The following is a 13,890-nucleotide window of genomic DNA, read 5'->3' on the forward strand; positions in this document are numbered from 1 at the left end:
CGCAGCTTCATGCAATGTCCTCTCTGGGCCCCCACGCAGGGATGTCCTTGATGCACGTCTGGCCTCAGAAGCTTTCCTTAGTCATGGAGGGAGAGTCCATAACCTTTTTCTTGTATCCTTAACTCTAAAGTCAGAACCGTGTGGCTAAAGCTGCCAAATTCTGCTGCTTGGTGGGGCTGGAACTTCCCCCCTCGTTCAAATACATTTCCATCAGCTTTCTGGTTTTGATGGTTTCCCTCACTGCTTCTCCTTAAAACTGTTTCACAAGTTGGAAGCTTAGCTGGGTGGGGTCTTGCCCTGAGGTCACTGCTCCCTTTATTCCATTTAACATCAGAGTTTTCGTTAAACTTTTTTTTAAATATCCTTGAGCACTGGATTTAACTCCATTATACTGGAGCTCTTTTTCTCCTCAAATTTTAATATTTTGTTTACATTTTACATTTTCCCTTGCCCCACTTAACCTTTTCCTTATAGATCTGCCTAAGGCCGAACACTAATAACCATGTGACAAAGTCAAAACTAGGTGGTCTTGACATCTCTGCCAATTGTATTAATCCAAAACTTTTCAATTTAGACTCTAGATTTTTAGGACGAGGCAAAAAGCAGCCACATTTTGACAGAATGATGACAAGAACAGTTATCTCTAGGCCACGTAATACTGCTCTGTTCCTCGGAAACCTCTTGATTGTGGCCATAATGGCATACATTGCGCTCAGCACCTCTCTTCCGTGCTCTTACTAGGATGGCCCATTGAACCGCACTGAAAGTGTTCAGATGCTTTCCTCGTCCTAAGTCCCAAAGTCCACACTCTGTAAACACGAAGCACAGTCAGGCCTGTTACAGCAATGCCCCGTTCCCCGATACGTCTGTCTGTCTTAGAGTTCTGTTGCTGTGAACAGCTCTTGTAAGGGAAACTCCGCAGCTTTCCTTAGTCACAGAGGGGAGTCCACACCCGTTTCCTGTATCCTTGACTCTGAAGTCAGAACCTTGTGGCCACGGCAACTCGTAAGGGAAAGCATTGAGATGGAGTGTACAGTTTGGGAGGGTGAGTCCACTGTCATCACAGTGGGAAGCATGGCGGCACACAGGCAGGCATGGTGCTAGAGGAGCTGAGAGCTCCCGATCTGAAGGAAGCAGGACGAGAAAGCCATTCGCTCTGGCTTGGGCTTTTGAAAACCTCAAAGCCCACTTCCAGTGACATACTTCCTCCAGTAAGGCCACACGTCTAACCCTTTCAAACAGTACTACCTCGTAAGCCCTCAAATCTGAGTCTATGGGGGCCATTCTTATCCACCCCCCCCCCCCCACACACACAAGGCTCCTTTTCCAACTGTGGCTTCTCGCCTCCGCACCCTGCACAGAATCCCTGGAGACCCCCTACCAGGAAGGAACAATCTCTTGTCTCTACTGTAGGTACTTTATTCTGTACTAAGATGAGTAAACCAGGGACCCTAATAAAGGGTAAGGGGTGCAGCTGAAAACCAAGGAAACTGACTTCTTCACTTCTAACTTGAAGCTAGAAATCTTAATTGTGCACAATGTGGCCAGATAGCCAGGGATGGCCTCATCGGAATGTGTCCCTTTTTTTTTTTTTTGAAAGGCATCCAAGCTGCACTCTGGCCACGATGTCCTTTCCTAACTCACATCCTAGTCTTGTCTCTAACTTTGATCCCCACTGTTGGGTGACTGGGACGGTCCAAGCACCTTGTCACCTTTATAAATAATGACACCTGGTGGATAGACACCTGATGTACAGTCTAGAAGACAAGCCCAGGTATGGATCTTGAAGACTGGGACGGAGAGAGGATCACCCTCTTCTCTGAAGGCACTTGTCTATTATCAAAACCGATTACGTTGTTACTATAATAAAATATAACAAGTGAGACTTGAATGCCTGCCTATAGTAGTAGACTTCCTGGCCAGATACCAAGGATCTTCCTAAGGCTGTGCGACCTTCATGGTCAGTCTTTTCTCACCACTGAGAGAAGCCTTAGTAATTTTAAGGGAAGGCCAGCTATTAGAGGGTTAGTCTAGGAAAACTTGATTTTTTTAAATGTGTATAGACATACGCAATTATTCATGCAGACAATGTGAGGACTAGTGACTGATGTTGGTGGTCTCCATCACTCACCACTTTATTTTTTTAGGGCAGGGTCTGTCATTACATCTGGAGTTTGTCATTTTGGTCATACTGGCTGGCAGTAAACATCTGAGATCTGCCTGTTTCTGTTTTCCAGTGTTGGGGTTACAGGCGTACCACTATGCCTGGCTTTTTATGTGGGTCCTGGGGACTCAAACCCAGGTCCTCATGTTTGTGTAGCAAACACTTTGGTTACTAAGTAAGCCATTTCCCCAACTCCCCATGGGCTTTGAATGACAGAGTAAGAGACAAAAGAGCTCAGCTGAGATATTTAGAAACACTTGACACGTCGATCAAAAAGAGAACCTTCTCCAAAATGCTCAGCTCATTTTGGTGGTGATGTAGGACCAGCAGCAGAGAAGCCAAGACAAAAAGTTTAAATTACTCATTAAATAGAGAACAGGGCCCTGTTTGGGGCAGAGGCGAGAAAAGACTATTAATCACCAGAAGTAGGTGTCTAATGGCATCAAAGCCTGGGGCATGGCTCTTGTGTTTCTTTCATGGTCACCTTCCAGACCAGTGGGGCTTTAGAATAGGAGGTTTAGGGCTGATGGGAAAATCTAGGGCCAGGAGAGGCAGCCCACAAAGCTGGCTAAGAGCTCAGCCTTCGGGCTTCAACAGCCCTGGCTTTAAGTTCTGGGACCCCTGGCGTTTATGAGGTCTTAGAGTAGTCCTCTAATTTCCCCGGGTCTCGGCTAGAATAAACCTTTCTCCCAGAGCTGTAGGGAAGACTGATGTAAGAACTGTAAGTAAATGAGCTGGGATGGTGGGGATGTTCTGCTGCTGGGTGTGGGAAAAGGGAAACATGGGCAGGAGATGACTTGTTTGAGGTCACAGTAAGTCTGGCAGTGACTGGTACCGGGGCTTGTATACATTGATGCTCAGGGTGAAAAGAATCCAGTGGAAGGGAGCTATAGTCAGAACATGTCGGACAGGAACCCCATCCACCCTGCCATTTCTAGCCTGGACAAACTGAGCCTGCTGGTTTTAAAGATCTCATGCCTTCTACTTCCCAGCAGATGTGTATGTAGTTATAGGTAAACGTTCTGTGTCTCCCAGGAGACATCCATTTTGGTGCCTGGGACCCACTACTTAGGCTAGGCTAAGCCGGCTACACAATCAGCCCCACAGATTCTTTGTCTTTGAGTCCCAGGCCTGGGAGTCTAAGCGTGCACAGCCACATCCAGTTATTTACATGAGTGCAGAGAATTGAACTCGGGTCCTCACACTTACAGAGTAAGCATTCCACCGGCTGGCTTCTCTCTGCAGCTCCCCACAGGGGCTCTGAGAAACAGATGGCATCATGTCGCGAAGTGTTCAGTGTTAGCTCCAAGCACCTCTCTGTTTAGTTTCCACAAATATCAAACGGTCGATATTCATGAGGCCTGAAGTCCAGAAAATCCATAACACTAATTCTAGGCAGTTCTGTGATTGGTTTATTCCTATAAACACTTGTTTCTACAGTACGGATCAGATGATAAATAGAGGCACACAGCTATAATCTCCACCACAGTCTGCTGCTGAGAGAGATTTGAGGATGGGGCCTGGGGCTAGGGCTCAGGCTGGGCTAGGACCTAGGCTAACTGGAGACCCTGTCATGATGATTTTGGCAGGAAGATCTGTCCCAGGCCTGAGAGCCAAGACTCTTGCTTCTAGAGTCATGAGTCAAATGGAGCTCACACTAGGATGGATCCAAATCTTTGAACACGCAAGGGACAATGAGTGTGATCATGGTACACTGGGAAGGAATGCTCTCTCAGTGCGATTCCAGATCATTTCACAGATGCCCGGATAGGGTTGCCCTCTGCCCCGGAGTGAGTAACAAATGTGGGCCATACGTTTCCTTCACACTAGTTTCTTACATGGCTTTCTATAAAGGGATCCTGTCTGACATCTAAGGGAGGAGAGAGGCACAGAGGGGGATTGGGCTGTCTGCTGTAACTCAGGTAAGGAGGAGTCAGGTAAAGCCGAGGGAGAAGAAAACCACACTCTTACACTGAGGAGGGATAAGAAGACACAGAGACCAGCCCAGAGCCAGGCCTCCAAATGCAGTGAATGAGTGGGTAACACCCAGAAGAGCTCTGGCCTGGGCTTCACAGAGCTGCTGTGATTTATGTCACTCCTGTCTTTCTCTGACTTCTTCAATGGCAGCACACAGGACTGGGATTATCTGGGTGGAATGAAGATGCTCCCTGTGGCTTGACAGCAGATGGAGAGAAGGCCACAGCACTGGGAAACCCAAGGTCCTGGGAATGACATGGCAGAGGGGCAGGCCCTGTGCTTGAGCGCATCAGGGCCAGGGAGGACATAACCGCCGTAGGGTCCTGGGGCCAAAACCCTCCACTCTTGCCTGCCACTGAACTCCTGCCTGGCAGGGGACAGAGCACCTCTCAGGCTGTGACATCAGGGTCATTCTCATCTCACTTCCGGTTCATTTGTTCACCTCGCACGCACACAAGGGACACCACTGCTTTACAGATACTTTCCGGCTGCACCCAGAGCTCCGTCAGGCAGTGAGGTTCCTGGCTGACTTGGAGGCGCTCTGAGCCCGCTGAACCACGGCGGAGCACTTCTCACGGCGCAGAAGTTTGTTGTTCTCAAACAGGCCTTCATTGCGGGGTAGTCCATGAGAACCGTCTGGGAAAGTCAGCAAGCCTGTGAGGAGGACAGAGGGGAGGACGGGTCAGCCTGACACGCAGAGACTGGAGAGGAGGAGAGAGTTTCAGGCATGGGCACTGCAGATTGCTGGAGAGAGCCACCGGAGAGTTAAGACACAGGAGCATTCCACCTATGTTCCATTCTGCTGAGCCGAAACTTACCAAAGCCATCCACTCTCCCATTTTTAAATTCCCCCTCAAAGGTCATGTTGTCATATCGAATGAAGACTCCGACACCATTGAACTTGCCCTGGGAAAACTCCCCCTCATACCTGCAGAGAGACCAAGAGGTTAGTTAGCCTTCAGTGGGTACGTTGGCTGTGTGGGGTAACTGAGGCGAGCAGTCGTCCGTGTGTCTGTCAGTCAAGGTGAGCTCTGTGGTGGAGCTCATCTCATAACTCTACCAGTGCCACCTAGACCAGCATGACCTGAAATTCAGGATACTCTCTACTCTGCCTCTCCAGTGCTAGGACTACAAACATTCACCACAGTGCCTGGCTCTGACATTTATTTTAAAATAACAAAGGCAGGCAAGATGGCTTAGTAGACAAAAGAAACCTGTCCCCACACTTGATGACTGAGTTAAATCCTGGGGACCCTCATGGCGGAAGGGGAGAACTCACTCCTCACAAGCACTGTGGCACATCCTTCACAAATAAAGAACACAGAGAAATAAATAAAGCTTAGTTTCAAAAGAAAAGGAATCAAGAAAAGAACTGCTCATCCCTTTTCTGTTTCCTTTAGTGCCTGGGCAAGCTCGGGGTTGGACAGACAACCACCAGGGCTCATACTTGTATCAGAGTCTTGCTAGTTCAACGACGGAGGAGTGACTTAATACTTACCTTGACCCATCTGAGAAGGTCAGTACCCCAAAGCCATTAAAAAGCCCATTCTCAAAGTGACCCAGGTAGGTGCCACCATCAGCAAACATCAGTTGACCAAAACCATGTCTCCGGCCTGAGCAAAGAGAAGGACAGGCACCAGGTTGGAATGGGGGAGCTTCCGGGTCCTGTTCTCACTGGCTTAGCAGCCCACACTTTTCCACAGCCTTACCCACGAAAAGCTGCCCTTCGCCCCTCTTTAGTGTGGAAAGGCCTTCGTCCTTGGGTCAGTTTCGTGGCTTGCTGGGACTGAACACTGAGAGACCTTAAGGTGGCCAGCTTTTCTTTCCAAACTGAGCCATTAAAGTGCTTGTGCTGCCGTTTCAGCAAAGTCACGGCTCCAAAGCGTTTTGTTCTTCCTAAGAATTTAGGATCACTTCCGCTGTCAAAAGCTGTCACAGGAGTCAGGGAAGGAGTGTCACTTGTTTTTGAGGGTTTTCACTAATTCTCGAATCCTGAACTCTCTAAACTGCACCCAAAAGAATTTAATTGGCTCTTCTGGGCACCTCATATTTAAGACAACAGACTGTGTCCAAGCACTATACATGAAGGAGTGGGAAGACTGGATTCATTTCTAGTTCCTTCATTGAGCCCTGACATAAAGGAAAGGTTCTACGTGGAGCTGAGTCCCGCAGTGGGGACTGAATGGCGCCCTGGAGTTGGCTGCCCCAGGGCAGCTTCTCACCCTCTTTCCACTCGCCGCGGTATTCCTCTCCACTGGAGTAGGTGAAGGAGCCTTTCGTCAGGGTCATGGCGGCAGCTTATAGAAGAGGATGCCAACTATGATAAACAGAGAAAGCAGAGTCATGGGATGGCGAGAGGACTAGAGGCTGAGCTCCGGCAAGTGCACATTTACCTCAAGTACAATCCTACCTCAGGTCACTTAAAATGTCATCCTCGCCCCCCACCTCCACCTCGGCTAAAGCGCCCTCACCCCTTCCGTTTTCAGCCAGTTCCTGTTTCCTGTGATGGAAATGGAAGCTAAATCTACAGATATTTACTTGACACGTGCTGTGTTCTGTGGATGCATCAACAGAGTCCCCTCAGGGAAGTTATAATAAGGTCGGTAGGCTCAGCAGGTGAAACACCAGGCTATACCAGGGACAAGGTAATTCTGTGTCAAGTACAGGGGTGAGCAGCCCTCAGCACAACTGTGGTGCACATCTGTAATCTCAGCAGACGCTGCGGACCATGCATTCAACGTCATCCTCAGCTATGCGGACCTGCCTCCACATAAATCAATGGGGGAAAGGATTAAATGCAAAAGCAAGCAGCAAAGACAGTAAGAGAGCAACGGAAACACAAGTTATCTGGTCCGCTTAGATAAGACGGCTTATTTAGGGTGATAGAGACTATACACAGAGATCTTGAGCTGTTAAAGAACCACACAGATGTAATGCAAACTCCTTTGTGTTACAGAGGAAGAAACACAAGCTCAGAGTGGTTAAGAAGTTTTTTGGTGGTGCTGACAAGATGGCTCAGTGGTTAAGCGCACGTGTTGCTCTTGCAGAAGATCCAGGTTTCATTCCCAACCTCACATCATGTCTCACAACCATCTAATCTCCAGTTCCAGGGGATCCAAAAACCTCCTTCTGACTTCCACAGGTACCAAGTAAGCACACAGTCCACACATAGACCCACAGGCAAATCGTCACAGACATAAAGTTAAAAAAAACAAAGCCAAACCCTAAACATTACTCATAACAAAGGTTTTGTTGGTGCCTAAGCAAGGGATGAGCACACAACCCTCCCTGACTATGCTGGCCCTCCTTCCTTCAGGCTGAGCCTTGGCTTAGGTCAGACTCATTCACGGTGCTCTCTGAAAATTGGACAGCTAAGCTAGGGAAAGAGTCTGTGGTGTCTGGGGGTGGGGGTGGGGCATGTGAACAAGGATTGGAATAGGAGGAAAGCAGTGATTAAGAAAAATGACAGGAGGGGTTGGGGCAGCCGAGTCCCTTCAGAGACGCTGGTGAGGAAGAGATATCCTCCTACCAAAAGACAGAGTTGCCTTGGTCTGGGTTGGCTGTGTGCATTACTTAGTTAATGGAGTGTTACCAAAGGTGATGATACAGATATTTAAATGCAGGAGTCTAGACTAATATTCTAGATGAGGAGCGATCATGTGGAGTAATTGTCCCAGCTGATCACAGACACCTGAACTCAGCAAGACATAGAAGGTGCTGGCTCTGAGCCGGGGGCCTACACTAATGACTCACTGTTTCATCGGGCAAAGAAATAATAGTTGTTTCAGGACACTACGTCTTAGAGGTGTCATCACCATCTCAATAGCACTGCGGACTATTGGGTGGTAAAAAAACTGTGTGTTCAAGGATATCCCATAAGAAGGGATATGGAGGGGCTGGGGATTTAGCTCAGTGGTAGAGCGCTTACCTAGGAAGCGCAAGGCCCTGGGTTCGGTCCCCAGCTCCAAAAAAAAAAAAAAAAAAAAAGAAGGGATATGGACGTTTAAGTCACCATAAAGTATAAACAGAATCAATAAACAACAGAAGTATTTTTCCATTTTCTAGATCTTTTTATTCACCCCTTTGTCTTTTCTATAGTTAAGTATTACAATGTTTTCTCAAATGATAAAATGCAGATTCGTAGGCTTGACCTCAAACCTGTCCAATTCTGTGTAAGCTTTGGGAACCTATAGTTTGAACAAGCACATCTTTAGATTCCCATCGGAAAGCCTGCGGACTATGACTGAACCAGAGGGAGACACAAAGTTACAACTAAAGATGCCATGGTGAAGAGTTAACTGAAAGTCTCCCTCGCAGGCACCTGCCTGATGCTAACAGGACAAGTGCAGCTTTCCTTGAGAGTATAGGGACTGTACTGTCTGGTGCACCAAACTAGAGAGGATCTTTAAATACTTGTGGGCCTGGTGCCAGTCAACAGCTTCCTTTCCTTCAAGCCACACAGAAACTGAAACTCTTATCATCAGCCCAGATCAGAGCAGGCTTGGGCTGAGGTCAGTGAGACTTCACAGCAAATACAACATTAATGAGAGGAAGATAAGTTTTCCGTAAGAATTTCGAGAGAAAACTCTTCACAGTGGAGTTAAGGTGTTCTGCTAGCTACAGGCCATCTTTAGCTTTTCAAAGTCAAATGATGATATAAATTGCAAACACGCTGGCCATGGCGTTACACATCTTTCATCCCAGCACTCTGGAGATGCAGGCCGGCAGATGCCTTTCAGTTCCAGGTCAGTCAGGGTTACATATGAGGTCTTATCTCAAGCAACAAAATAAAACATTCCAAATTGCTCCATAACTCTTCAAAGTATGCCCACCTGAATCTGAAGAGCTGTGTGTATGTATATGAGTGTGTGTATGCAGGAGTGTAATATGAACACATATGTGTAGGCTATGTGTGTATGCGTATCAATGTGTATGTATATGAGTGTAATATAAATGCATGTGTATGATTGTGCATGTATGCATATCAGTGTGTGTATGCATATCAGTGTGTGTGTATGCATATCAGAATATGTATGCATGTTAATGTGTGAGTATGAGTGTGTGTATGCATACCAGTATGTGTATGCATGAGTATAATATGAATGCATATGGGTATAACTGTGTATATGCATATCAGTGTGTGTATAGGTGAGCTTATGTATGTATATGAATGTGTGTATGTACATGAGTGTGTATGCATATAAGTGTATATGAGTGTGTATATATGAGTGTGTGTATATATATGAGAGTGTATATGTATGTGTATAAATGAGTGTATAAAAATGAGTATGCTTATATGTGTATGTTTATATATGAATGTGTGTATGTTTGTGTATATGAGCATGTGTGTATATATGATTGTGTATATGTCTGAGTGTGTATGTCTGTGAGTGTGTATGCATTAGTATGTGTGTATGTAATGAGTATGCGTGTGTGTGTGTGTGTGTGTGTGTGTATGTGTGTGTATTAGCATGTATGTAGGTATATTTGACGTTCCGAGACAGGTTCTCTCTATGAAGTCTTGGCTAGCCTTGAGCTTGCTGTGTAGACCAGGCTGCCCTTGCATTCACAAAGCCTCTGCTTCCTGAGTACTGGGCTTATGGCAAGCCCTGCCCTTCTTGGCTGAAGAACTGTTTATCTTTGACTACATTTAATAACTGTACTGTCATGAAGAAGTCAGTCAGGAGACTTAGAAGACAGTACAATAAGGGAACTTTCTTTAAATGTTTGCCAGGGGTTAACCAATTTCTCTTTCCTCAAATGTTGGTGGGTCACTGCAGTGACTGAGAGGTGGGCACGCAGGGCTTCTGGGGACAATGCTTTTATATCTGTTTACTCTTCACGGAAGCTACAGGGAACCTCCAGAATTGGATCTCACATGGTGGACAGGGACCAGGGAGAAAACAAGGAAGTATTTGAGGATTCTCTATGGACAAAGTACTAGCTATGCTCCTAAGTGTAAAGCTGTCTTTTGGTTGATATTGTTATGCTGTCAGTTCTTGGGCTAATATCTTAAATATTTTAAGGAAGGTGATAAAATTAGAAATTTTATTTAAATTTTTAAAAAGGATTTATCTGTCTATCTGTTTGTCTGTCTATCTATTTAATATATCAGTGCTTTACCTGCAGTCCAGAAGAGGATCCCATTACAGATGGTTGTGAGCCACCATGTAGTTGATGGGAATTGAACTCAGGACCTCTAGAAGAGCAGCCAGTGCTCTTAACCGCTGAGCCAACTTTCCAGCCACTGAAACTTCTTTCTTTTTTTTATTGCTTAATGTGCTTAGTCTTATTTCTAAAGATGTTTGCAGTGTCTCCCTAGATTGGATCAGACTTGGACTGCTTCAAATACAGCACCATGGAAGAAATGCTTAATCACCTATGTACACCAAATACAGCATCATGAACGTTCATTCTGCTCGTTACTAGACCCATAGCTTGAGGCCTGAGTCACAGCCTAAGAACACCTGACTGGAGCCGGTGAGATGGTTCAGCAGGCAAAGGAACCTACCCTCAGGATCCCGGGACCCACACGGGGGAGGAGAGAACCAATTCCAGCAAGTTACTCTCTGACTTCCACAAAGCGTACCATAGCATGTGAACATATATAAACATATATATTTACACAGGTAAATAAGTAAATATGGGCCGGAGAGATGGTTCAGCAGTTTAGAGCACTGACTGCTCTTCCAGAGGTCCTGAGTTCAATTCCCAGTAATCACATGGTGGCTCACTACCATCTGTAATGGGATATGATGTGTTCTTCTGGTGTGTCTGAAGGGAGTGACAGTGTACTTAGTGTATTATAAAATAAATAAATAAGTCTTTAAAATATATGGAAATAAAAATGTTATTCTAAGATAAAATATATTATCGGAAGGCTCCCAAGTACTGAGGTAGCCAGTTATAGGACGTACTGTTACTCCAGTTGATATTCCAATTTTGGGGGGCATTGGGGAGAAGGTTTGAGACAGGGTTTCTCCGTGTAGTCTTGGCTGTCCTGGAACTCGCTCTATAGATCAAGCTGGCCTCAAACTCACAGATATCTGCCTGCCTCTGCCTCCCGAGTGCTAGGATCAAAGGCGTGCACTAGCACCGTATGCCACCACCGCCCTGCATCCTCACTTGTCAGTCATCTTAGCTCTGACAGGAGCAGTCGTTAGTGAAGGAGCTGTCAGTCAAATGGTTCCAGTTCCCAGTCAGACACTGACCCACTCACCGGAGAATCTATGGAATAAACAGAAGCCATCTCCATGATGTCAGGTCTAGAGTCCTGACTTAGGATCTGGGAGTATCGTGGGGTGGTTTTAAGCTGCTAAGGGCTGGGTTAATTCATTGTTTAGTGGTAATAAGCAGAGTACCACCTGCCAACCTACCCCGACACCATTCCGTGCTGGTTTTCAAGAGTATATATTACAAATTTCCATTCCTTTTCAATCTAGAAAGATACAGTAAATTCAGCAGTGGTTTCTTAAAACCATGAACAGTTTCAAGACTCAAATCAGAAGTGCTAATTAAAAGGAACATATGTAGAACTCAGGGGTCTTGGGCTATGGCTGAATACATTTGTCTAGGAACTGCAACATGTGTCCAAACAGGTGATACTGTCACATCCTGGGAATTTCACCAGTAACCAAGATTATCCATAGTTACTGAGGCAAATATAGATTAATAAAGTGTATCCAGTACTAATGCAAATGGGAAACCCAATACTTTAATAAGGAACACAGATCGACGTCTATAATACTTGCTTAAATAATCCTGTTGGAGAAAATTGATGCCCTAGGCTTCAGATCTATACCTGGAATCCAGTCACAAACCAACACGATCCACATTCCCACAGAGGCCCTTTCTGTGCTTGTGACAGACAAGCTGCAAATGATCAGATGGAAACGTAACCTAAAATTACCATTTTTTTTTTGTCCCTGTAATCCACTGTTCTGGGACTGTTGGAAAGAGACTATATCTTTTGCTCTCTTACTTTTTTTCTTCAGTGGATGGCTCCAAACAGAACTCGAAGACAGTGATAAGAAATTGTTTTCATTTTTTAGAAGTGCTTTGAGTTTATGTGTCTCTGTGTGAACTTGCATGAATGTTTGTATGCTATGTGTGTACAAGAGCCTGTGGAGGCCTGAGAGGCCTTTAGATTCCCTGGAACTGGAGTTACAGGTGGGTGCTAAGAACTGAATCCTGGCCCTCTGCAGGAGCAGTAAACACTATTGCCATGCCTCCCCCACTTTTCTCCTTCTCCCTGTCTCTCTCTCATAAAACCAAGCTAACTAAAGAACATTTATGCATTTGCAGCAACTTTTGTCTAAATCAAGACGTTTTTGTTTGTTATTTGAAGGAGGATTATGTAGTCCTTGGTTGTCCTGGAACTCACTATGTAGACCAGGCTGGCCTTGAACTCAAGAAGATCCACCTGCCTCTGTCTCCTGAGGCTCCACCATGTATGTCCAGCTTAAATTAAGAAGTTTTAAAACAAAATAACAACAATTCTTCCCTCCCCAACCTGAGAATAATCATATCCCAGTTAGAGACCTTTTGTTTGGAAGCAGATACCCTAACTATCCACACTATCTCCGAACTGTTCCCAAAGCCACTTCCTTGGGTAGGCAAGCTAACAAAAAATTCTTTTAGTTACAAAGGAAGCAACCATAAGTTTTTAGAGTCCTAAGAGGGGAAAATGAAAGCTCTGATGAACAAAGATTAGGAAACTGGAAATACTGTTTAATAAAACGTGTTTTTAAATGAATATGAAATAATTAGGGTTTTAACTTTAAAATTATAATCTCCTTCCTATCTGGAAAGTAAGCACTGGCACTGTTATGATAAGCAGGTTTTATTTTTAGGGAGAATGTGGGATGGTTAGATTGAAGAAGATGAAAAGAGAACACTGGTACCAAGAAGAAGGTTTTTAAAAAGACAATGACACAAGAGTGATAGGCTCGGGGTTGGGGATTTAGCTCAGCGGTAGAGCACTTGCCTAGCGAGCGCAAGGCCCTGGGTTCGGTCCCCAGCTCCGAAAAAAAGAAAAAAAAAAAAAAGAGTGATAGGCTCTCCGGAGTAATATTGTCACAACACTATTCTATCTATGCTAAGGGAAGGGACAGTGTCTGGGCCGGGCTCTAATATAGTGAAGTTACTCTGGTTGGGTCCTAAGTAGTTCGTGGATGCTGAATTACAGAAATGACAACCCATTCCCCAAGCCTCAGTAAGTGGGACATCTCCCTACCTGTGGCACAGACGCGCCCTAGATTAAACAAAACCCCAGACTTCGCCACGCAACCCAGTCTTCCACTGCATTTTTCATTTCAGCCCGGTTCTGTCCTTTTTGGGGGGGGGGGTGTCGGCTCCCACTCCACAGGCTCTTCAAGCTCCCACAGATCTGGCATTCCCTGCAGACACAGCCCGGCACACCCCTCTTGATAACCAGTGTCCTGTGTTCTCCAGGGCTACGACCTCTGGATCGAAACTCCAAACCCAATTTTGGGATCCCACTGGTAGCCACCTTCTTGTCAGTACAGCCAGGACAGAGGCTCCTTCCCCAGCCCAGTCACCTGCTTGCCGCCTCAGTCCTTACCTGGTGGACCGCACTCCCAAGTCCTCTTCCCACCCGCGCCGCAGGCCAACCTGAGCTCGGCTTCTCGAAGACGACTGTTACGCCCCGACTTGACGCGGGGCTCCAGCAGCTAGGATCTTTGCTGCTCCGGGCTCCCCACTGCCACTTTCCCCTCTGCCACCTCCAC

The 13,890-nt window shown here is 46.0% G+C and overlaps 1 protein-coding gene across 1 annotated transcript; it reads right to left on the reverse strand.

Moving 5' to 3' along the window:
- Positions 1 to 3,553: 3,553 nt before the first annotated feature.
- Positions 3,554 to 13,861, reverse strand: Morn4 (MORN repeat containing 4). Its single transcript, NM_001024975.1, is given in 5 exon segments — positions 3,554 to 4,795; positions 4,960 to 5,069; positions 5,640 to 5,754; positions 6,364 to 6,458; positions 13,725 to 13,861. Coding segments are annotated over 4 exon segments (441 nt in total). The 5' UTR covers positions 6,431 to 6,458; positions 13,725 to 13,861; the 3' UTR covers positions 3,554 to 4,646.
- Between the last annotated feature and the right edge of the window lie 29 nt (positions 13,862 to 13,890).

This window comes from Rattus norvegicus, chromosome 1 (genome assembly GCF_021556685.1).
Source record: "Rattus norvegicus strain SHRSP/BbbUtx chromosome 1, alternate assembly SHRSP_T2T, whole genome shotgun sequence".
NCBI lineage: Eukaryota > Metazoa > Chordata > Mammalia > Rodentia > Muridae > Rattus > Rattus norvegicus.